At 37.3% G+C, this 25593-nt stretch overlaps 1 protein-coding gene across 1 annotated transcript in view; it reads right to left on the reverse strand.

Moving 5' to 3' along the window:
* Window positions 1–25593, reverse strand: part of Malrd1 (MAM and LDL receptor class A domain containing 1) — a 602817-nt gene that overhangs the window by 396998 nt on the left and 180226 nt on the right. The window contains exon 19 of the mRNA XM_076572692.1: window positions 13934–14021. Coding sequence (XP_076428807.1) covers window positions 13934–14021 — 88 coding nt within the window. The remainder of the gene's footprint in view (window positions 1–13933; window positions 14022–25593) is intronic.

The following is a 25593-nucleotide window of genomic DNA, read 5'->3' on the forward strand; positions in this document are numbered from 1 at the left end:
CGAATTCCTTGCAACAAATACAATAAACTGCAGGCTACACTAATAAATTCTTTTTGATAAAACAGATTTTCTAGCTTGTTTCATGCTAAAATTCTCTCCCTGCAGCCATTCCCACATTGATCATTAAGTAAACAGAAGGACTATCATATCACCCTTAGTCCTTGATAAAGTTTACCAGCTTTAGATATAACTGGTGACTTTATTTGCAGAGCTGTTATTTGTGTCTCTCTAGAGATAACAATGTATATGCATTGCTTGTGACCTTTTATATTAAGAAATGACTTTCATTTAAAATTCTAGAAGTTCACTTGAGCTTAAATTTAATCAATATTCACACAATTGAGAATGTGGAACTATCTACACCTCCAGGGTCAGGGTACAGGTATTTCCTATGGCACTAAATACAATGACAGAATAGACTCAGAATAAAAAAGCTCCATTTAGTATGATCGAAATAATAAAGTGTGTGTGTGTGTGTGTGTGTGTGTGTGTGTGTGTGTGTGTGTGTGTGTGTGTGAACTCTGTAAAGAGAAGCAAAGTTTCAAACGCAGTTGCTGGCCAGGTATGATAGTGCAAACCTTTAATCCCAGCACTGGGGAAGCCAGGGCAGGCAAATGCATAACTTTGAGTCCAGCCTCTCTTTACATAGCAAGTCCCAGGCCAGCCAGAGTGTTTAGAGACCCTGTCTCAAACAACAATACCAACGACAACAACGAAATCCTACTACATTTACTGTTTGGAATTGATTCATAACAATCACAATATAGATCTTTGCTACATAGTATGACATATCATGCAGTTTATTTTCCTATGATTGATAGAAAAATCTAGTCTTCCAAAATTTGTTTGCTTTATAACATGAATCAAATGAAAATTTCATATCTGTAGGCATTCTATTATATTGAAGTGTGATCAGAAGTAGAAAGAGTGTTTGGGATAAAGGTTGTGCATTTTCCTGGCACTTTTTTTTAAACAATTTTTTTTTTATTTTATTGTTGTTTTTTTTTTTTTTTCTTTTTTCCAGAGCTGAGGACCAAACCCAGGGCCTTGCGCTTGCTAGGCAAGCTCTCTACCACTGAGCTAAATCCCCTTTTAAGACCAGAACAGAAGCCTTCTTCAAACTAGAGACAGTTGATGAAGTTCAATCAAGTGTAGTGCAGCTTCTCACAATGACCCTTCAGCAGATATTTCTGGAGATCTCCAAGGAATAGGACATGGATGATTCTGTGGATAAATTTGGTCCCTCAGTGAAGTGAAATCTCCGCCATCTATAAACAACCCCCCACCCCCATGGATGCTTTTTCCCTCTAGCAATTTAAAATAGTTTTTGTTTTAATACTGCATATCTATTTTAGCATGAGATACAAGAAGGCAATAAGGCCAGGAGGGTGCTCACATAATTTATGGAAAACATACAATACTTGACTTGTATCTGGCATATTTTGCTCCATATGATCTCATTCATCTCCATTTATTTTCCTAAAAATAATAGTTTCCATTTTTTGTTTTACAGATTATGATAATCCATTTGCACACAGATACCAATTTTCTTTATCTACTCATGTGCTGATGGGTATCTAGGCTGATTCTATATCTTACCTATTGTGAATATTACTGCAATGAACATGATAATGAATGTGAAGAAAAAGAAGTAGCAGCTGACAAGAGTTCCACCTGAAATCTAAGCATTTACATTCGTTTTATTATTTTTTGTGAATGGTATGAGTACTGTATTTGCTTCATTTCCACCACACACTTTCCCCTCCCCAACTTCTTCCATACCCTCCGCTCCCTCTCAACTTCATGACCTCTTTAATTAGTATTCTTTCACACACACACACACACACACACACACACACACACACACACACAAGTCTACTTATGTTGCTTATATGTATATGTGTTTAAGGCTGACCTCTTGGGATTAGATAACATATCAGGGACTCATCTCAGGAGAAGACTGAATCTCTCTCTTAGATTACTTGGCTGTAGCTCTTAAACTAGGGGTGGGGCCTCATGAGATTTCCCAAGCCACCCTGGGATGTCAGCTGGTATTGTCATTGTGAAAGTCTTGTTTAGATGACCACACAGTCAGGATTTCATGGGTGCAAATTTCTATTATATAAAGGAGACACTATCTCATCACAGATGCCCTGGTCCTCTGGTTCTTACAATCTTTCTGTCTCTATTTCCCATGTAGTTTCTTGAGTCTTAAGTATAGAGGTTGCTTGTACATGTGTAGATTGGAGATTCTAAGCTTTGAAACAGTCATATCTATCCAAAAGTCTTTAGCATTTCTTTCAACTAGAGATAAACAAATTTAAAGGTTTTACCTTTAAAGAAAGTTGTTATTTAACCAATTTTACTCTTGGAAATCAATTAAATTGCTAAATTGAACATCTGTGTTGGCTCGTTTTTTGCATATATATACAAAATAAGGATATTATATATTATGTATCATATTAATATAACATAAAATATATTACTTTATAGGGCTGTAGCTTATACTAAAGAAGATAAAACTAGAATATTTGAACCTATAATCACTATCACAAGTGTCCTGATTTTTACTTAGGAATTCTATATTTAATTGTAAACCTTCATAACAATATATATTCTTTTGAGTTCTCTACACTACTACAAATTATGAAAGAAATAATACAAAGGCACTGTTTGACTTAATTTATTTAATAATAATTAAATGATAACTATTGTTAATCTAAGGCAAATATGACAGATACTTCCATGTCAATGAGGCAGAAAGCAACAGACAACTCCCTCAAGTGAAGGCAGAGACACTGATATTCTCCCTGTGCATTTGTTCACACGGAAACACACACAAATCTGCCAAAAGATGTGAGACTTCAACACTTACAAACGTAGTTGGTGAAATATTGATGCTAATGAGTATGGATGCCAAGAATCACACCAAACCATTTCAAAAACAACAAAACAGCCTATTGATTGTGTAGCATGATGATATGTATGAAGGGATAGTGAACATTATGAAAATTACTAATTATTAATAGCTAGTATATATTATCAATTTAACACATGAATTGTGAAACACGAAATTTATTTAGTAATGATTTCTAGGGGAAAATGAAGGGCTAATAAATGCCTTAACTACTGATAATCACATATTATCAGTATTCTGGCAGTTTTACTAACTGATAATTAGAATGGACACATTGACATAAAAACAAATATTGAGTAAAAATGGTTGATTTGTGTAGAATTGGAGTTAACTGTTACTAGCATAAAATAAAGTGTTATACATCTAAGAAATTAGAAAATAAAAGGGTCCAAATGATGATAATACAGAACAAAGTATTAAAAAAAAAAACAAAGTATTAAGCTAATGAGAACCCTACTGAGGAAAAACAAATGAGAATGCTTGGAGCTGAGAAATTTGCAATGTAATACTGCTGTCTAGGAGGAGGGTCATGGTAGAGATAAGGGAACAGACAGAAGAGAGGTGAGAACTATTCTAAGTGGCAGTCGGCAGAATTTGCTAATGGACAAGTATAAAGGGAAGTCTAAGTTACAGCTGAATTTCAGCCTGGGGTTGTTGGATAAAAATGTTATCATGAAAAGTAGAAAGAAAAATATGGAGAAAGAAAGGCTGGAACTGAGGCAAGAGAAAAGAATAATTACCCTTTTAGCCATTCTACAAATTAATAGGTGATACAGAAAGCATAGGCACTTTGGAAATTAGTTCAATGACTTGCACTTGTATTTTCATGAATTTTAATTTTAATTCTACATCAATGTATCACTAAACAAAGAATGATAGTTTAGTTAGTTCGGAAAGCAAAATGATGACTAAACATGAACCTACAAGCATTCATCCTACCTTATTTAACATGATAACAGAAGAAAAACGGCTGAGAAGTATGAATAGAAATATATTATTAAGTCTTATTTTTGTGTGTGTTCATTGAACAAAAGACTAGATGATATTCTTTTACGGAACATTCAGCTTCAAGGAGCTTTGTGGTTTGAACAAAAATTCTCATTTGTTATGAAGCTATCACAGAGCCAAACAGTTCAGACAGTTTTTTTTTTTTTTTGGTTTTTCGAGACAGGGTTTCTCTGTGTAGCTTTGCGCCTTTCCTGGAACTCACTTGGTAGCCCAGGCTGGCCTCGAACTCACAGAGATCCGCCTGCCTCTGCCTCCCGAGTGCTGGGATTAAAGGCGTGCGCCACCACCGCCCGGCTTCAGACAGTTTTTAAAGTTTCATATTTTTCTCCCCAAACTTGAACCAGAAAATTGGGACTAATGGTCTGTAACAGATACTTCCTATCTCTGCTTCTACCTCCAGCCACTCCACTCTGACTACCTTGGCCACAGAATGAATTTAGCAGAATAATTGGGGAATCTAGAGTTTCAGCGACGATTCACTCTACTTTTCTGTGTTCTTTTTTCTTCTTCAGTGTCCCCAAAGCCACAAAGATTCTAAGTCCAAACCAGGAAGTTAAGTAGGGAAAACCCTGGCCATTAAAATCAGATAAATTTAGACTGCAATACCATTCCTGCGCCGAAGTTTGACTGTCATCTGGGTCACTTGTGTTCTGTAAATTAATATTTTACAATTGTAAAATAGAAATCATTGCCTCTTTTTTGCAGGGTTAGTGTATCTGATTATCAGTATGCTAGTGTTTCATATCATGGGCTCAAGAGCTAGATCCATCTGAGTAACTTCTCTCTTCATTTCTCAAGATAAGGCTAGACAGTAAACTTAAGAGTTCTGCTCAGCAGTTAACATCTAGCCACCTCAGAAGGAGCAAAATCATTCTCAACACTGAAAACACTATAGGATTGTTCTGGGACTGTAGTTCAGTGCTGACATACTTGCCTAGCATGCATTGGGCTCCCATCCCATCCCTAAACTACAAAAAATGATGCAAGATTATACAAAACACACATTCTTGTGCTATATTACAAAGCCTATTTACAAGCTCCCTATCTGGACAGGAAGTTATATATTCTCTGCCATTACCAGTCTCCTGGTAGGTTGATGATACTTACTACTAACCCACTGCCAGGCTTAACTCCACAGATGTGGGTAAATGTATGTACATCATATACTAATATGGGCTCTAACTGTGCTTTCTTTCCTCTGTCCTCTGATTTAACAGCAGACATCCTAGAGAGGGATGAAGCCCTTCAGCTCTGGTTCCATAGAGGCAGAGCATGTGGAATGTAGATCCACATCTTAGGACTTCAGGTAGTTTTGCAGAGCTCTGAATCAGAAATTGATACCATTGCTATTCTTGTTCTCAGTTAAGTAACATACTTGGGATCTAGAAGTAGAATTTGTGGTTATATGTAAATGAGAATAGTCTTTCAAGAAATTTGCCTGATATACAATAGGGTATTTTTATGTGGAAGCATTTAATATTTAAGAAATAATAAAATAGAATACATAAGATATTTAAACACCAAAAAGATGAATACTGCTCTATCTATCTATCCCTTTAGCAAATATTTATTATTATGCTTAAACATTCTGCTACTTGGCTAGTTGCTAGAGACAAAACAGCCAACAAATAATATGCCTGCTTTCTTGCAACTACAATTACTATTGGGGAAAAGAAAATTTCACTATAAGGGCAACAGGTAGTGTGTAGAAAATATTTTTTCTAATTTATTGACCAAAGATAGAAAATGACAGAAAAGAATCTATGTAGGTGGTGTTCTCAGGATTTATTGAATAAGCAGACTTTGAGAAAAGAACAGGAAAAAAAAATCACCGGAGGGAAGTAAATGGACACCCAGAGGAAGCATATGCCAGGAAGAGTTAAAATCATGTGGAAAAGTCCAGACTGTGAACTGAATTGGATAGAGTGAATAAAAACTAAGTAGGAGGCCTTTGTGTATAGTTGAGGAACATAAAATCTCACCATAGAAAGGGAAATCATGAAGTCTAAGGGAGCCAATCATTTATTCTTCCTGATTTTGATCTGAATGAGACAGGAATCTTAAGAAGATTTGATGATAGTGGAGGCATGATCTTATTATCTATGTTTTAAAGGACCTGTTGGGCTACTGTTGTGAGAATAGAGTTTTCTGCTAGACTTAGAGGAAGATAGAAAGACCCAGAGAAGTACAAGGAGGGACTTGGAAATATTTGTGGACCCTTTCAATCTGAGAAGGTAGAGAAGAAAGCATCTGATCTTTTACTACCTTGCTCTATGGATCTATCATGTTTATACCCTAATATCTAGCTCCTGAGTATTATTTATTAATAAAACAAAAAAATCTCAATGTGCTGGGCTCTGCTGACTTCCCATGGGAGACCTCGATTTGGGGGATGTGGGGATGTGGGGTGATTTGGGAAAGAGGGCTGGGAGGAGGGAGGGGGTCTGTGGATGACATGTGGAGTGAGTAGACAATTTCTTAATAAAGAAAAATGAAAAAAAAAGCTGAAATATCTGGTACCCAATGTGGAGGCTTAGACCATGCCTGGGCTGTGGACCTGTCACAACTGCACTACCACCACCACCATAAGGCAGCTCTGTCATTCAGGCTGTGCTGTACACTCACACACCATTACCCCTCAGCCCTCTGCTGCATGGGCAGGTATCTTCAGCCAGGCCTTGCATCACCAGCCATGCAGTATAGCAGCAACATCCAGCAGCATTTTCCTTGCCCTCCCTGGGCAGCCACCCACCTCCACTCATATCAGGACACACAGTCCCCTCCCATGCTGTGTTCCAGCCACACAGGCTTTCCCTGTCCATTTCCCTCTCATCATGTGGCTCACTCTCCCTCCCCACATGGCACATGAGCAGTTGCAGTGGGCCCCAGCCCAGGCATGTGATTAACCTGGCTCTGGGTACCCCACTGCATCCTCCCTCCTTACTCACACTGCCAAATATTGTCACTGAAGCTGGTTACCCTGCACAGATCAGCCTTCACTGTAATTGTCAGAAAACATGGTGAGATACTTGGGAATTCTTAAAAGGAGAACTGGGTTATAAAAAAAATTCTTTCCCATGTCAAAAATTGGAAATATCACGTTGCAGAGAGTTAGGACCTGTATAGTGTTATTATGGATAGCTTGCAAATGGAAAAAGATAAATGGATAAATGACGGTATAATCCCCTTAGCTTGAATTGATATAATGCCAATTGTAACTACTATCAGTTTGGTAATTCATATTTTATCCTTTAAAAATGGTTTGATAACTGTGCCAAATATGAAATTTTGGCTGTTAAGATATAAGCCTTAGAAAGACTTCGTATTGATAAGTTGCAAGCTTTAGAAAGACTTACTATTGAAAATAATAAAAATTTGACTGATAAGATACAGGCCTTAGAAAAAAATACTAATGAAAATGAGAAAAGTACTCAGACACAGACAGAAAAATTTAGAAAAGAACCTGCCATACCAATGCATGATGAAACTGAAGAAGGATGGCCAATGGTTTTCAAAAAACCAACCTTAGTTTATTCAGTTACCACACAAGAATGACCACCAGATAAAAAACTGAAGAAGGATGGCCCAAGGTTATCAGAAAAACAACCTTAGCTTATTCAGTTACCATACAAGAATGACCACCAAACGACAGACATCCCCAAGGTTGTGCAGAATTTGACTGGAATCCTGTAGAAGTTTTAGATTGGAAGAGATTCAAAGAAATAGTCATTTCATAGGGTATATATTCACCTTTTGTGAAGCACATGTTAAATTCATGGGCAATTCAGAACAGAATTATCCCACAAGACTGGAAAGATATAGCTACAGTACTGTTGAAAGTTGGTCCTCAGTTACAATGGGAAACATGGTGGAAAGAGGAAGCTAGGGTCATAGTACAATGAAATAGAGCTAGAGGATTTGAAATCTCCCAAGATCAGCTTCTCAGTGAAGGTCAGTATGCTAATTTGCAAACACAGTTTAGATTTGATGCTCACACCCTGGTGCTATGTCATATGGAGGCTTTGGGTGTTTGGGGCAGGGTTGAAGAATTAGGAAAGAGGACTGAGTTATTTACTAAAATTATACAAGGCCCAAAAGAAGCCTCCACTGATTTTTCACAAAGATTGCCATCAGATACAGAAGTTAGACAAATATTAATTGAATACTTGGCTTTTAAAAATGCTAATTTTGCCGGGCGTTGGTGGCGCACGCCTTTAATCCCAGCACTCGGGAGGCAGAGCCAGGCGGATCTCTGTGAGTTCGAGGCCAGCCTGGGCTACCAAGTGAGCTCCAGGAAAGGCGCAAAGCTACACAGAGAAACCCTGTCTCGAAAAACCAAAAAAAAAAAAAAAAAAAAAAAAAAAAAAAAAAAAAAAAAAAAAAAAAAAAAAATGCTAATTTAGAATGCAAAAAGGTGATTAGGCCTTTAAAGGCAAAATCAGCACCAATAGATGAATGGATTAGAAAGACAGCTGATAATGAATCTCATGCTTATGATACTGCTTTTATAGAAGAAGTAATTTCTAAACATTTTAAGAAAAATCAGAATGTCAGATGTTTTAATTGTGGTGAACAAGGTCACCTGAAACCTAAAAACAGTGTCCTTTCTAGAGAGAATTCAAGCAGAGGGCCACAGCTTTCTGAGTATTCAGAAGGTGTGACAAAGGCAGGCATAGGACTAATTAATACAGAACAACAAGGGACAGGCAAGGTAACCCTTTGCCATTAGGAAATATTCTAAGGGGTCTCCTGTGGGCCCCAATATCAAATTTGGCTCATTCAGTCCCTGTCAGCATCAGAGAAACTCATCCACAGAGCAATTAAAAGACATAATACTTGTTAAAAACCACACCACTCGATATGACCAAAACCAGAACAACTTCTAATAGATATAACAAAAAGTTCAGGAGAGACATTGAATAGTAGAAAAAAATTTTCTGAATTAAATCAGCCTATATACATTAAAGATGTATTGACCTCAGAATGGGAACCAAGATAAGTATTACATTGGGGAAGAGGTTTTACTTTTGTTTCAACAGAAGAAAAGCTCTGAATAATATCCAGATTGATAAAGAGTAGATTCAAACAGGAGAGACCCCTTGATTAAGAGAGGTGATAGTTCATGAAATTATATGTCCATTCCTTTTAAATTAACTTATAAGACTAACAAATGTCTTTCATTTGATCAGACATAACCTGCCAAAAAGGGAAACTTTCCAACGTTGGGGCTGGCACAGGATTTGTTTGTCTCTTTCTAGGAGAATAAAAACATCCAACTAAAGAATCTAAAGACCACTGGCCTTTAGACATTTGAAGAGAAGGATGAATCATCCAGAGAAAATGTCCCAAGAAAAAGAGTAAATTGGTTTAATGATATAGCACATTTCCAACAGAAAAAAATCATAAATCTTCCCAAATATTTGTTTCTTCTGTTCTCTACAGTTATATAAGGCAAATGGTCTTTTGTAGTCGAACTCAATTAAAAATTAAAGTGGCCTTTGGAGTTATAGCACAGCTCTCTCCTCTAAACCTAAGCATGCTTGTTAAAGGAAAATCCAAAATCTCTGTCTCATGTCAGAAGAGCCACCTGGTATGTACAGGAAAGAAGAAAAACCAAAATGAAGGAATTATTCTATTGCCACTAATCTCAAAATCTATTGGTTTTACATTGACTCTTTAAAACTTTTCAAAAGGTATAAATATGATCTCAAAATTTATGAAATTAATATATATTTAAATTTTGTGTCATGATATTAACAGTCATATACAGTACTAACTAATTCTAAAAATAGGTTTTATCTAGCTTCCTGTAGGTGATTTCAGGCTTGAGTCTGAAGCAGGTAATTAGGAATTAAACTTGTGTATCACAGGTATATTAAATAGATTGTAGTCTTTTTACCTCTCCAAGATCTGCTGTGTATGATATTTAAAATGTTTAAGTTTTCTGCAGTGAATCACATCCATTCCTAACAGCAACCTTTGAAATCTCCAAAAGGATGATGGGGTCCCACAACAACTATTCCACCTGAATTGTGGTAATACCACTAAACTGACAAATACCACCCAAAGATCAGCTTTGGATTACAAACTGTTCAGGACAATTTCAAGGCAGTTAGTGAAGATGGTCCAGCATCATAGACTACTCCAGCCAGAACTTCGGATAAGCCTTGTACTTTCCCATCATACCAAGACTGGACAACAGCTACCTCTCCCTGGACTTAATATTTATCTCAATTTTTTTCAGGATCCTCTACAGATATCATCACCCCCAGACAAGAGGAAGTAATTTTAAGAACATGACACCCACATTCCCAAGAGGTGGGGTTGGTGGTTTTTGGTTGTTTTGTAGATGTTTGTAATCATTGAAGGGACATGGTTACTGTACCTAGAGTTTTCCTGCCTTGCCCACGGTCTGGACAAACCTCTCTCTCCCGCCAGTCCCGCAGCTGCTCAGACCCAACCGAGTAAACACAGAGACTTAAATTCCTTACAAACTGTATGGCCACAGCAGGCTTCTTGTTATCTAGTTCTTCTATCTTAAATTAACCCATTTCTATAAATCTATACCTTGCCACATGGCTTGTGGCTTAACGGCATCTTCATATGTTGCTTGTCATGACGGCTGGCAGTGTCTCTCTGCCTCAGCCTTCTACTTCCCAGAATTCTCTTCTCTGCTTGTCCCGCCTATACTTCCTGCCTGGCTACTGGCCAATCCGTGTTTTATTTATTAACCAATCAGAGCAACACATTTGACATACAGAACATCCCACAGCAGGTTACAAGTTGTTATTGATCATGGTCGGAGAGGAAACTAAGCAAAGGAGATCAGATTCAGGGATCTCATTCTGAAAAGGAAAAGGGGGGCATAGGAGTGATACGATAAAAGGATAGATTATTGAATCTACTTTTAAACTAAAAAAAAAAGTAACTACTTGTCTCAAATATTTTACATTGGTATGTGTTTTTGCATGTTGAAATAAATTTAAGGTTATTTTGTTATATTCTTCTACTCTTGTTTAAGATTTTTGTATACTGATATAAATTTAAGGTTATTTTTGTTATACTGTATATATATTTATATTTTTATTTAAGGTATTGTACCTATGCAGCTCATTTAAAAATGTAATATAAAGTTTTAAATCCTTGAAAACTATTTAGGATAGTAAAGAAAGACAGGTTAATAGTCATCTATTACAACTAAACTTATAGTCATGTTAAGTATGTTTTCAAGGTAAAAGAGAGATATATTTTAAATTGATAGATGGTCTTCAAATACTTCAGAGGCCTACAAAATATGGCATTTAAATATTTTAATAACATAAGGCTTTTCATGACAGTGAGACACGTCTGCTCCTGGGAGCACCAATTTACTTCAAAAAAGGATAATGGGCATCAAAGAACCTTCATATGGATTTTGCTTTCAGTGTGACAAAGCTGGCCATTTGGTCAAGAAATTGCCCTTGTCTTGACTGCTGACAGTATGCTGTTCAAATTGGATGAGCAGGACACAAAATGAAGGGACTGCCGAACTTGGCCAAGACAAGGTAGGAAAGTCCTTTAAATTTTCCTGCTTCACAGAAAAGTCTGTCAGATATTCTAGGCCTGTAGACCCCAAAGATAGACACACCAGTATTGCAGAGGAATCTTGGAATGACTGTTCAAAAAGCCAGATGTCTCTGCTGTTTCTATAGTTTTGGAAGTCTGCTCTGCACTTCCTGTTTACTCAGGTAATAGTATACCCTTCTGGGGTCTCTGAGTTGAAGACCAGATAGTCAAAGTTACAATTTTCCTTAGTTATGATAGAAAGTAAATTAGTTACAAAACTTGGGACTCACCTAGAGAGGGTAGATAATGGAGTATTTTTTTCTGAAGTTGTACAATACACATGGACTGGACATTGTGAATGTAATTCTTACTTGATAATTGTTCTTATTGAATATAGTTTTACCATGTTAGACTTAAAAATCTTTCCTTTTTATTTAGACAAAAAGGTGGATATGTTGCAGGAGACTTGTTTGTATTGTCACTTCAAGACCACCAATGGAGTTGGGCTTTGAGACTAGAGGGTGGAGTCTACATTCAGCTGGCTAGAATGAACCAGAGTTTTCTGGTAAACTCAGAAAAAGATAGAGAGACTCAAAGAGGCATAAGGAGTGGGGTTGGAAATATCTGTGGACCCTTTCAATCTGAGAAAGTATAGAGGAGGGCGATCTTTTTCTCCATCACTCTGTGGACCTATCAGATTTATACCATAACATCTGACTCCTGATCATTATTTATTAGTAAAACAATAAAAAGCCATAATAGATAATTTACAAAACAAATAGAATAATCATCTGTGGGACTATGGTGGCTTCAGGCTAGAGCAAATGAGTGAGTTGTCTCTGGAAAGATCTGTGGTAAAAGATCAAGTGTATGAATAAGAATGGGCACATTTATTAAAATATGAATGGGTGATGAATCTTCCTTCTTACTGACCTTCCAGAAAAGGATCGTGTGCTGGGGATGTTTTTCTGTATGCTGTGAATGTGTTGCTCTGATTGACAGGTAAATAAAACGCTGATTGGCCAGTAGCCAGGCAGGAAGTATAGTATAGGCAGGACAAACAGAGAGGAGAATTCTGGGAAGTGGAAGGCTGAGTCAGGAGATGTTGCCAGCTGCCACCATGAGAAGCAAGAGTAAAGTACCGGTAAGCTACAAGCCACATGGCAAAGTATAGATTAATAGAAATGGGTTAATTTAAGGTATAAGAACTAGATAGCAAGAAGCCTGCCACGACCATACAATTTATAAGTAATATAAGTCTCTGTGTGTTTACTTGGGTCTGTGTGGCTGCAGGAGCTGGGTGGACACAGGAAAACTTCAGCTACAATCCTGCTTTGTATAGTGTTCTGCAGAATAGTTGGACACTACTGACATGAGTCAGTGCTGCTGGAATGATGAGATGGAGAAGGATCCTAACTACAGAGAAGTGGGGTGGAGCCCCTGAACATGTTTTAAGCTCTGTTACACAGGGCTGTGAAGGTGATGGGACAATGAGTTGAGATATCTGTGATCTGGGGGGTGGGGGATTCATGCCTTTAAACCCAGCACTCAGAGGCAGAGGTGATCTCTGAGTTCAAGGCCAACCTGGTCTACAGAGCAAGGTCCAGGATACTGAGGATTACACAGAGAAACTGTTTCAAAAGACAGACAACAACAAAAAGATCAGCAAATCAGGTGCACTTGGGTTCGAGTATACTCGGCAAATGACACTGGTCTCCCATGTCATTTGATTTAAGAGCCTCCAGGCTGAGTGCCAGGGTGATATTTATGAATTTCATTTCCAGTTTTACTGAACCACTGTGCATTGCAGAGGAGAGCATCCCCTCTTCCACACCATGTTGCAATCCTGGGCTGTTGTAATTTTTAGTGGCTTCACTCATTATCACGGGGACTTTTATTAGATGTTGAACAGAGCATAAGTATGGAGTTTAGGAGAAAGGTTGCAGGTGGAAATACATGTCTTGTAAATAGTCTATTTTCAATAGATATAAATAAAAAAATGTGTAAAGAATAGGTTGTAAACAATTCCTAGGAATAGTTAAAAGTATAGCCTAAATTTAAAACATCAGTGTCACTAAAGATAAATGAGATGCTAATGAAGTTTAAAAACCACAATGTGATTATAAACAATTCAGTAAATACTATATTGAAATAATTATTTTTACCATCACTTAGGTCTCACAAAGATCATGAAGCTGCAGTGTAACTTCAGATATGACTTTCTGGTATTTCATATATGATAATGATTAAAATGATAGATCAAATATCTTTCCTATGTTTCAGTGTTAAGATTACTTACTAGCAGAGATTTACAATATCTTTTTCCAGTATCAATACATTTAAGGAATTGTAAAAGCAAGGGCACTTTAGGTTATTGCTTAATATGAAGTACAGATTTCCTTGGTAATTCTTTCAAATAAACAGATTTGGAACTTCTTATGTATTTGAAATGCTCTCTCTTACCTGGGTAGAGGGTACAATCCATGAATGACAGATCATCAATTGCAATATCTCCAGTGAAGCCATCTCCCACTGAAGCCACTATCAAGATCTGAGGTATAAAAGAAAGGTGTTGAATTGTGAATGAAATCATAGAAACCCATGGCTGAAAAAGAATTCACAAGGCTGGGAGATGGCTCATTCAGTAAGGAAGTATGAGGTTGTGAGTTTGATTCCTCATAGTCACATAAAAATGATGGGTGGTGTTGGGAGACTTTAATCTCAGCATTGGGGAGGTGGGGGCAGGAGGATTCTAGTGGTTCACTGGACAGAAAGTGTAGCCTGATTGGTAAACTCCAGATCTCAGTGAAAGACCCTAGCTCACAGAGATAGCTATGGTTCATGAGGATGACAGCTGAGCTTATAGTCTGATCTCCACATGCACACACAAGTGCACTTGTACCATCAATCACATACACTTTCCTACACAATATACACATGCATCAGTGTGCAAAGACACACACACACACACACACACACACACACACACGTGTATATACCACATACAGACATAAGGGCACTTGTACCACCACTCACATGCATCTTCCTACACACATATATACATGCATAAATATGAGAGAGAGAGAGAGAGAGAGAGAGAGAGAGAGAGAGAGAGAGAGCAAGCTGAGTGGGGGCACTGAGGGAATGAAGAAAGGACAGACATACAGACACAAGGACAGAAAAGCTGGGGTCAGGGCAACTGTGTACCCTCTGACAAAGCAGCACCAAATCCTCAGCATCAGGAATCCCCGTGCATTTGTTATGTATAGCAGAAGGGGAGGAGTTAGCTAGCCTCTGCAGGAGGTCTCTGGTGGCAGCAGTATCAGACTGTAAACATCCTGAAAAAGGAAGCTGTAGTTAATAGTTTTGCAAACACTGGCTAATCTGTTTGTGAATGATTAACACCCTCCATAAACATTCCCACTGAGACCTGAAGAAGGCTTTCCCATCCTCTAATCCTGACCTGGAAGAAAGGCTTTGTCAGGTTCCCAGGTCTGAGGCTGCTTTGGTCCTTCTCAGCCACACATACTCATTTTGAGCTTCCACAGTTCCCCACACTGCATCTCAAGACGTTCAATTGTCTGAACTCTCACCATGCAGATCCGCCCACTTTCCCGTAAATGTCCAATGTGGCCCTAAGACAATGGGGTTGTCTTGTTTCCTTCTGACCTTACGTATCTGAAGTCTGCCCATTCTCCCTTCTTCCAATTTTCCCCTTTTGTCTTTCATCAAGTTTGTCTACTTCTGAGGTTAGATGTCCTCACCCTTCCAAATGTGATTTTATGCATTTTTCGACATGTATCTGAAACTGATGAATCTATATTGATCCTCTTTGGAACCGAATTAAACACAGCAACTCACATGAATATAGAATTCCACCAAAATCCCAGGAAAAGAAGGGAAATACTGCCAAATCACTACAGTATATGGCAGATTGTGACTAAAACTGAGACCTAGTGTAATAGAATTAATCATGATGAATTACTTTAATACTTATGCAAATGTGTGCTATAATTACTCGGCATCTTGCCATAGTTTAATAAAAAATTACTTGTGACAAATCCAAAGTTTTAAGAGAAAAAAACATTCTCTTTTCTACCATGAAGGAAAACACATTTCCATTTCATTTGTCCTTCACAATTGCTGAGTGTGGAAGCTGAATTTTTATTTCACTTCAATTGTCAAATTCTATCCTGTACTGAATGCTGTCATGCCCCTCATTTATTGATAAGCCCATTCAAGAAGGGAGGTTTGGAAGATCAAATTTGTTGACCTTAAACATCTTGGTAACTTCCCCAAACCTTTTTTGTTTGTTTGTTTGTTTGTTTGTTTGTTTAATATTTTTAAGCCAGGACATCATAAAATTTTGTCAACATGATAAAGATTCAAGGACTCAAATACTGGGCAAAGAGTTCACCTGATATTACCTGAGAAGAACCTATATAACTGATAGAATGCGTAATTTTTATTACCATCATTATGGAACAAAATATTTCGAGGAGTTTCTCCAACGAGGAAATCCATGCCTGGTATTATTAAACTCAGTAAAAAAAAAAAATCCATGACTGAGGAGGTCTTAGGCCCTAGGCAGGAGCTTATGCTATTGTTTAACTAAATTGACAGAGTGACAACTCACGTTTATGGCCTCAGACAAGCACTACTCTCAGCCTAAACAGAGAAACTTCTCTTTGCAATGATTATCATAAATGTAGAGACTGTGGCTGGTCAAGGGGCTGAAATAGGTAGCAATTGAATGCTCAGCCCTGTAAAAAGCATTTATACCACCCCCTCTTGGGTTCAGGGAACACTGTGGAAAATAGGATGGCTAGAACATTAGGAGAAAGACTTTCAAATGCACTTCAGGGCATGGCATAAGCATTGCACCCATGTTTATACAACTTAGGCCACCTGCACTAGGCGATTAGGTCTGTCAAGTGTCAATCATAGATCAAAGAGGACTCAAATGGGCTACCCACAGATTCTGGTGGAGGGGTAGTAATTCTTAACTGTTTTCAGTTCAGTTGTGTACCCACCCAGGGAGTCCTACCCTCACACCAATAGGCAGTTCCCAATCATAATCACACAGACAATACTAGTTAAAACCAGTGGGTCCCAAAATAAAACAAAAAGACACAAATGTGGGAAAGGGACACACTTGGAGAAGGAGGGAAGGAGAGGGCTGGAAGGATGATAAGGAGTCCATGGACAAGGGGAGAATAATCATAATGTACTGTAAACATGTATATAAGTGTCAAAGAACAAATTGGAAGGTTTTTAAAAGAAATACTATTGGAAGAGAAAACAAAATGCAGAAAACATTTAGGACCAAATCCTACAAATACTAATAAACAGAAATCAACCAAGGAATTTGGCAAAAATTACTATAAAAATTGTATATTGAAGAAAAGCCTATGATTAGCTGAAAATAGCAAAAGATAAATTAATTACTAATAATGTAGTGCTTAGCTCAATGTGTATACAATATAGTACAATGCAGCAAAGTGAGCCATTAACCAGCTCAGCTCAGAAGTAAGGAGAGGGGAAATCTGGCAAAGAGAGACACACTATGTTTCATACACACAGCTCATGGTTGTCATTAGTGTAGTAATGTGCATGGAGAGAAAATTAACACCAGGGTCCAATATTTAATGGAAAAATACAGTTGTAACCCATAGAAACATCTGTACAGTAACTTTATTTATATATATGACTTCATTCTAGAATAGACACTCATCTGTTATCTTTGTATAGTCATAAATTAAGGAACCAGCCATTTGAATTGAAAATTATAGAAATGTCATGTGACCCAGAGTGTGCCACAGTAGGTAAACATCACGTTTGGAAGACTGCTGCTTAGGTGACATTTCTATTAGAGCTCACTCTATATAACCTGACAAGCATGTTGGTGTTGTCTCTCAAAGAAGACAGGCAGGTATTACTCTAACACATAATTGAATTGTATTAAAACATTTGTCAAAATATCAATATGTTAAGGACTTAAATGTGAGCATTCTTGAGAACTAATTCAGTAGTTTCAAGTTCTGGTAGAAAAAAATGTCAAATTCTATGTCTTATGGGTAGTCTTTCTCAATAACTGGTCAAATAAATCATTTAAAAATACTCTTAGGGGATGGTCAGATGCCTCAGCAAGCAAAGGCTCTTACCACCAAGCATGAGAACCTGAATTTGCTCCCTTTGACCCACACTGTGGAAGAAGAGAACCCGTTCCTGCTAGTTGTACCCTGACCTCCACACACATACCATAGTGAACACTCCCCCACTCCAAGAAATACATATAATAAATAAATGAATGAATAAATAAAACACTACCTAGTAACACAACATAGCCTTGGAACTAATTTTCAAATATTGATATAAACTACTTTTGCCTTATATTTAAGCATATAAAAAATTCTTAAATTATTATGAGTAATCTGGAAGTTAGTATGTCTCTACACACATTGGCATGTACACAATCACATGTAGAGACAAAATATTTCTGTTCTGAAAAATCCCTCTTTATATTTAGTGTTACTTCTAGAGTGAATGGAAATACAATGAAATGTTAAATGTTATATGCAAGATAGTATTATATTCTGGAAATTAGGGAAGCCACATTTTATGCCTATATCCCATTGCACTTTATTAAATGACTTAAGATGCAATTGAAAACCCAGTTTAGTGAAAACTATGGCTTCCTTAACTTACAGGTCACAAATGTGGGAGTTACAAAGAATTAGGAAAGAATTTGGCAAAAAATATTCTTGATGTATATAACTATAAATTAATTTAAAAAGTAACATGTGCTATAATTGAGATGTTTGGTATCAATCACCTATGTTATATCATATGCCTTCCTACATCCCTGATTCTAAATAAACAGCATGTGTTTCTTGTTTATACATATCCTGGTACCATGTGATTCCTACAAATACTGCCTGAAATGCCACAGTTTAGATGGAAGACTGTTGTGGAATACTATTTTAAGTTGTGTTACATTTGTTTATGCTGTGGAACATTAGTTTAATGATGCAAAGGTGTGTTGCATTGTTTTTATATTACATTTGTTTAATTCTGAAGCTGTGTTACTTTGCCTATCTAAAACACCTGAAGGTCTGATAAAGAACTGAATGGCAAATAGCGAGGCAGGAGAAAGGATAGGCGGGGCTGGCAGGCAGAGAGAATAAACAGAAGGGGAGATCTGGAAGGAGAAGAAAGAGCAAAAGAACAAGGAGAGGAGGATGCTATGGGCCAACCACACAGCCAGCCACAGAGTAGGAATGAAAGTAAGATATACAGAACTAACAAGAGGAAAAAGCCCAGAGATAAAAGATAGACAGGATAATTTAAGTTAAGAAAAGCTGGCAAGAAACAAGCTAAGCTAAGGCCAGGCATTTATAAGTAATAATAAACCTCCATGTGATTTATTTGGGAGCTGGGTGGAAGCCCACCCCAACCAAAGAGCAAAAGAATAAAGAAAACAACAAACAATATTTTTGCATTCCAACGTGGCCTCATAGAAAGCAGAACAATACAAGACTACTGTATGCCACAAGTTGTGGTGTTTTGTACTAACACACGCTGGAGCTTTTCTGCTCTTATAGAAATGCAGTGTTTTAATGATGGAAGAGACATCATATGTTCTTATCATCTCTAGCATATGGTATTTCCAAAGCATGTCATCTAATTGTTCAAGTCATGTATAAAAACCACCACTTACTAGTTACTAATAATTTTTAATGAACAAATATTTATAATACCATTGTATTTCTTAATTGATTCCACTGATTTTTCATTTTGCTTTCCCAGAAAACTAAGCCCCCATAAGTCCTATTTCACTAAGGATTTGTGAGGAATTGTTGTCAATTCCGAAAAAAAAAACATTCAGAGAACTATTTAATATGTATCACATAATCTGTAATTCTTGTGGGATCCTTAAAGTTTGGTGTAGAATATGAAAATTCACCATCTAATACACAGGAAAAGATCTGTTGAGATCAACATAAGAGGGCTTTTAATCATCCTTAGAACTGCTTACATAACCCTAAAGCAATCCCTATAAAATAAAACTCAGATTTGATCTGACAAACTTTATATTTATAAATCTATCTCTGGTTGGTCTTATTGTACACACAAACCACCACAGAATAATTGAAGCTTTCAATTATTACACTGGATATGAAAATATTATCATTAAATATGGACCACAGAAGTGCATTTAAATTGTTTAAGAATAATAAAATACGATTGTGATACCAAAGGATTAAGTGAACTAACACAGATAAGTAGACCAAGTAAAAATAAGAAGATTGCTTCAGAGAAAAATATGATTTCTACATAGTCTGTCTGACTCCTTAAATGGGTTAGAAAAATGGTAAATACCTTGTTACTCTTCAGTATTCAGATTGAAATCCTTCTTAGGTAATGTTAAGCTATGTAGAATATGGCTTTTTACTGGTTTTTGACTCAGGAAAAAAATTTGTCCATATTGGTATTGTGGTGTTCCCATGGTAACAAGAATGAAAAACAAAATCTAGGCTTGACTTTGAATATCTTATATGTAATACACAAAGGACTGAATAGTGGCTCCTGGGCTAAACCCACATCATCAGGGTTTAGTAAAAAGTTTTTCCAAAGTCAAATAGGTCACCAATGTTTTAAAGTAGGATATTTCTCAAGAAGACACTGCCCCTTGGCTGTCACAGACTCTATTACTCTATGTTGCATACCACCAATTGTCTTATGCTTGAGACATGTCCATCATTCATGTACTTTGTCTGGTCTTAAACACATCTGAGTCTGTAAATTCCTTCAGCATGTTAAGTCAGAAACAAAATGTCTGAGATTTCCCCTACTCCTCAGGCAATAAGCCAGTCTGCCATATGCCACATACAAATGCTTTTTTAAAAATGCAGATTATGTAGTTAAAAAGCTATAGCCAGAGAAGTGTCTTCCACCACTTTTCCATTCCCACAAGGTAACGTGATGAGAGACAAGTGTATACAAGTACTGAGTCATACATTAGGAGAAACATGACATCGAGACTCTTGTTATAACTGCCCATTGTGGAAGGAAAGGAGAGAAGAGGAAAGGACTAAGTGGGGGAGTTATTTTTCTGTGTAAGGGATGCAAACATCATAAGAGCAAGACCATTCATGAGGTGCCTTTAATTCTATCTCACTATATCTATAACTGAAATGTTTAAGTCAATGCACTGTTTCTTGCTGTGATGACTATTCTTAGTTGTGAACTTGACTGTATCTGGAATAAACCATAACCCAGAAATGGAGGGCACACTTGTGATCCAGACCTTGAGGCAGGAAGACAACATGGCTTTAATCCAGACCCTGAGGCTGGAAGGCACACCTTTAATCTGGACCACACCTTCTGCTGGAAGCCTATAGAAGGACAATGGTCCTGGCCTTCTCAGCACATCCATTCCAGCTGAGACACTCAGCCTTGTGGGACTAAGCAGCTACTAGACTCCTGGATTTTACATTCACAAGTAGCCATTGTTGGACTGCAGCCTGTAAGTCATTCCAATAAACTAATAATATACATACATACACACACACACACACACACACACACACACACACACACACACACACACATATATATATATATATATATATATATATATATATATATATATATATAGAGAGAGAGAGAGAGAGAGAGAGAGAGAGGAGAGGGGGGCAGAATTAATTCCACAAGTTCAGTGACTCTAGAGAACCCTGACTAATAAGCTTGCCTTCTCTATTATTTTATTTAGGACCAAAGGATTTTCTTTTGTCAGGATGTCAGGGACTGCACACAGCTGCAGCTTACAGAGTTTCTCTTCAGCCACAAAACCTCTTCCCATCAGGGTTTCTGCTGTGTTAAAGGCAGAGAGAAAAAAAAAATGAAGAGCTTGGAGCTTGGTGGAAGAGACAAGGTCATATAAAACTTAGACATGCCTCTTTATACACAAAACGTATCCCAAATGCTAAGTGACATGCGCACACCTAAACATGCAATCTTCCTTCTAAATCCTAGGAAATGCATTTACTTTTGATGATTTTAAAGAATCAAAAAATCCAGTTTATTTCAGCTTCCTCTGTCACTTTAAACGTACTCAAAGGGTAAAGAAAAAAAAAGAAACCTGTGGTTTGCTTTGATTTTACTTTTTATTCGTTCACTCTCCTTATATTACAATGCCTTTCTGAAACTTCCTAAGTGGGTTTTGAAAGGGATAAACGTTGATCAATTTGAAACTAATTTGCTACTTGAAACTCTGCAAACCCACATGCTATTTGAAAGCATCCTCTGGGGACCGGTTTTGAGGAAGCTTTCTCACATCCCATCCGTTATGTGAATGAAGACAAATAACACTCAGTTTCTCTAAGGCCTAAGAATTTATACAAAGCATATTTGATTGCTGGTTACAATGAAGCATTTAATTGAAAAAAGCCCGGTCGATAACAGGAAAAGAAATGAAAAGGAGGTTGAAAGCTATTGACTAAAAAGTTCAGAAAGTTGTGCTTTTATTATGAAGAATGGCATAATGAAGTATACAATCTAGTATAATGTTCTATTGTTTAAATGATTGTCAACAAATAACAGAAATGAATTCTCCTTTAAGAACCATATTTTTATCTATTAAATTTGTTCTTTCACAATCTCATGTATGTATTTAATGCATTCTTATTATTCTTCTGTCTCTCTCCCACCCCTACCATTACTTCCTTCCCTTAAAGTTCCTTTCCAATCTTATCTTTCAATATTTTTTCAATCAACAGAGCCAATCTTCTACACAATTAAAGAAATATTTAAAGAAAAGTGAGTAGAATTCTAGTTTATTATTATAAATACAAAATAAGTCCTTTTTACTAAAATACTACATGCTTTCAATCTCCTTGTGTAGGGGGCATCCAGCTACCCTTTCTGATGGTCTGAATGAAAATGTTCCCATAGGTCAGTTGTTTAAATACTTGGTCCCCAGTTTTTAGGACTCTTTGGGTAGGTTTAGATGGTTTATGGCCTTGCTGGAGGCTGCATATCACTGGGGACAGGCTTTGAGGTTTAAAAGCCTCTTGCCATTACCAGTGTACTGTTTACTTTCTGCTTATAATTAATGGAATGTGAGATCTCAGCTTCCTGCTCCAGTCTCCAGTCACCATGCCAGCCTGCTAATATGCTGCTTGCCTATGGTGGTGATGGACTCTGGAACCATAATCCTCTTCCTTCTATAAGTTACATTAGTCATGGCATTTTATCACAGTAATGGAAACGTAACTAATAAACCTTTCTACTTAGCAATTTAAAATTAACCTAGACTTAAGTACAGAAAAAAAATAGGACATAAATCTAAATCCTTCCTTTAATTAACTGTTTTAGTTTGCTTTTTGGGCTGCTTTGATAATCGTCATGATCAAAACTAACTTGTATAGGAAATGGTTTCTTTCATCTTAGACCCCTAGATCACAGTCCATCATCAAGGAAAATCGGGCAGGAACTCAATTCAGGAAACTGGTGGCAGGAACCATGAGGGACCCCAGATTTACTGTCTTGCTCCTCCTGAATTATGCTCAGTTAGCTTTTTATATACTCCAGGCCCACCTTTGGAAGGGGTGGATACTACCCACGGTAGACTAGGCCTTCCCACATCAATCAGTATTCATGAAAACTACCACGAACATACCCACAGGCCAATCTGATGGAGGCAATTCTTCACTGGAGAATTGTTCCCACTTGTCAAGTTGACAGTCAAGAATAGCCATCACTCCAACATTTGTCCTTGGCACTGGCAATGTCCCATAATACTCACAGCATCAGTTATTGTGAGTTAAAAATCCACTGAGCCTTGCAGCACAGACTTTACTCAGAAAAGTCCCTTGGACCACTTGAGCTGAAGCTGTGTTTCTCATCCATACTGCTTATGGTTTTGAATTCCATGTGTATTTCTACATTGAGGTACTGGCCTCTTCTCTAACAGTGAAGGACAAGCTTCAGATAGGCTCAGAGGACCACACAGCATTGCTGTAGAACAATGTTTTTGTACACTGTGAATATTTGTTGCTTTCATTGGGTTAATAAAGGTCTAATAAAATACCTAGGCAGATAGAGATTAGGCAGGACTTGGACAAAAAGAGAGCATGGGGTAAAAGAGGTTGGAGTTGCCAGCCAGACACAAAGGAAGTAGGAGATGAACATGCTGTGCTGGAAAGAAGGTACTGCCATGTGGTAGATCATAGATAAGAAATATGGGTTAATTTAGTTCAAAGAGCTAGTTAGTAACAAGCCTAAGCTATCAGCTGAGTATTTATAATTAATAATAAGTCTCAATGCCAGTATTTGGGGAACCAGGGGTCCAAACAAAAAAACTCTCCCTACATAGCATTGTGTAGAGCAATCCCAAGCCCTGAGGCTAGCACACTGTATGTGTTTACACATTTTGAGGGGAGAGATTATTTCTAAATAAGCAATTTACATCACTCATGATGATGTGGCTTATTCCCCACATTTACATGGCAGGCACTGTAGTTCAATCCAAACAGGTTTTATTTACATGACATGCAAAGACCAAACATACAGTGCTAAGTCTTCCTAACCCATTATGCTATTATCTAACTTTGACAAACGCTCTGTCTTTTGCTTCTACAACTCTCATGTATCTTTCTTTTCTTCTTACACAGCTTTGCTGCTAGATTGTAATTTAATTTATACCTGTTTTTATATAGTTTTTCCATGTGTTTTCTTCTCTCTCCATTCCTAAATCCACTTGGATGTGTGCTTCCAGATCCTCCCCCTTACTTTTTGGCTATTCTTTAACTATTACTTTCTACTCAGAATAATGGCTTTATTTGTTAGATAAACATCAGAATATGTTAAAATAAATTAATAATTATATATATATATAGTTCTGTTTTAAAAACCTATAATTTTATTTTTCTTCCTTTTGAGATGTATTTTGCCATATAGACTGATAGTAATCTTCCAGCCAACTTGATGGGATTTATAATCAACACAGAAACACAGTACTGGGTATAAAAGTGAGGGTGTTTTTAGACAACATTAACAGAACACGGAGATGACTTCAAATGTGAGAAGTACCATTCCATGGACTGGGATCCAGAACTGAACCAAAAGCCAAAAGCAACTTGAGTACCAGCGTTCCTGTCCCTCTGTTTCCTGAGTGCAGAGCAGTAGGGCCATTCTCCTCATGTTCCTGGTCTCACTAAGTTCCTCAGGATGACTTGACCCCTTGCACTGTGAGCCAGAATAAACATGCTTTTCTTGAGGTTGCTTTCATAAAATATTTTGTCACAGCAAGGAAAAAGCAACTTATCCATCTTCTGGTCTTAACTTTACAATTCCTCTTCTGTGTCTGCTGAGAGTCCAAGTGTGTGCCAGGAGAACTAATGGAAATTTCTTTAGCTCTGGAACAGCAGGAGGAACATGTAGACTATACAATCCTTGCATTGTATTTGAATGGCATCTAGAAAATGTAAAATGATCCCTGACACACTCCAAGAAGCTTCCTGGCTGATGATTTAAAAACCCAAGTCCTTCCAAGCAAATTTCTGTTCTTCTTTTTTTACTTTTAGTGGATTCTACACTTGAACTCACCAGTGGACTAAGGACTAAATGAGTAAGTGACAGGGGAGTTACACAGTGGTACAAACCATTTCAATATTTAAAGAGAAGTTTCCTTTTACTTGGTTTTACTTTTGTTTAACTCCTTGTTTTTGTTTTTGTGGGGGAAATGTTGAGACGAGTTCTCACTAGACCACCCAGGCTATTCTGGAACTTACTACATCATCCAGAATGTCCTCTGATTCCTAATCCTCCTGGCTCAGCCTTCTGAGTTCTGGGATAACTCCAGAAGGTAACTTGTATTTAGAAAATGATTAATTTCTCCTATGAAAATGTGACATCTCTCATGTTAGCACTTCAATATGACGAATAACACCACATCTATGCTTGTCACACTTCTATCATTGATGGTACTTTATTACTGGTCATATAATTGTACCTCAGACTGCTAGCATAGACTAGAGTGCCCTGTATGCTAGACTTGACGTTCTCCCAGTATAATCATTTGCAGTTTAAATTTTAAAATACCACCCTAATTAAAACAA

This window comes from Peromyscus maniculatus, chromosome 5 (assembly GCF_049852395.1).
Source record: "Peromyscus maniculatus bairdii isolate BWxNUB_F1_BW_parent chromosome 5, HU_Pman_BW_mat_3.1, whole genome shotgun sequence".
In the NCBI taxonomy this organism is placed as follows: Eukaryota; Metazoa; Chordata; class Mammalia; order Rodentia; family Cricetidae; genus Peromyscus; species Peromyscus maniculatus.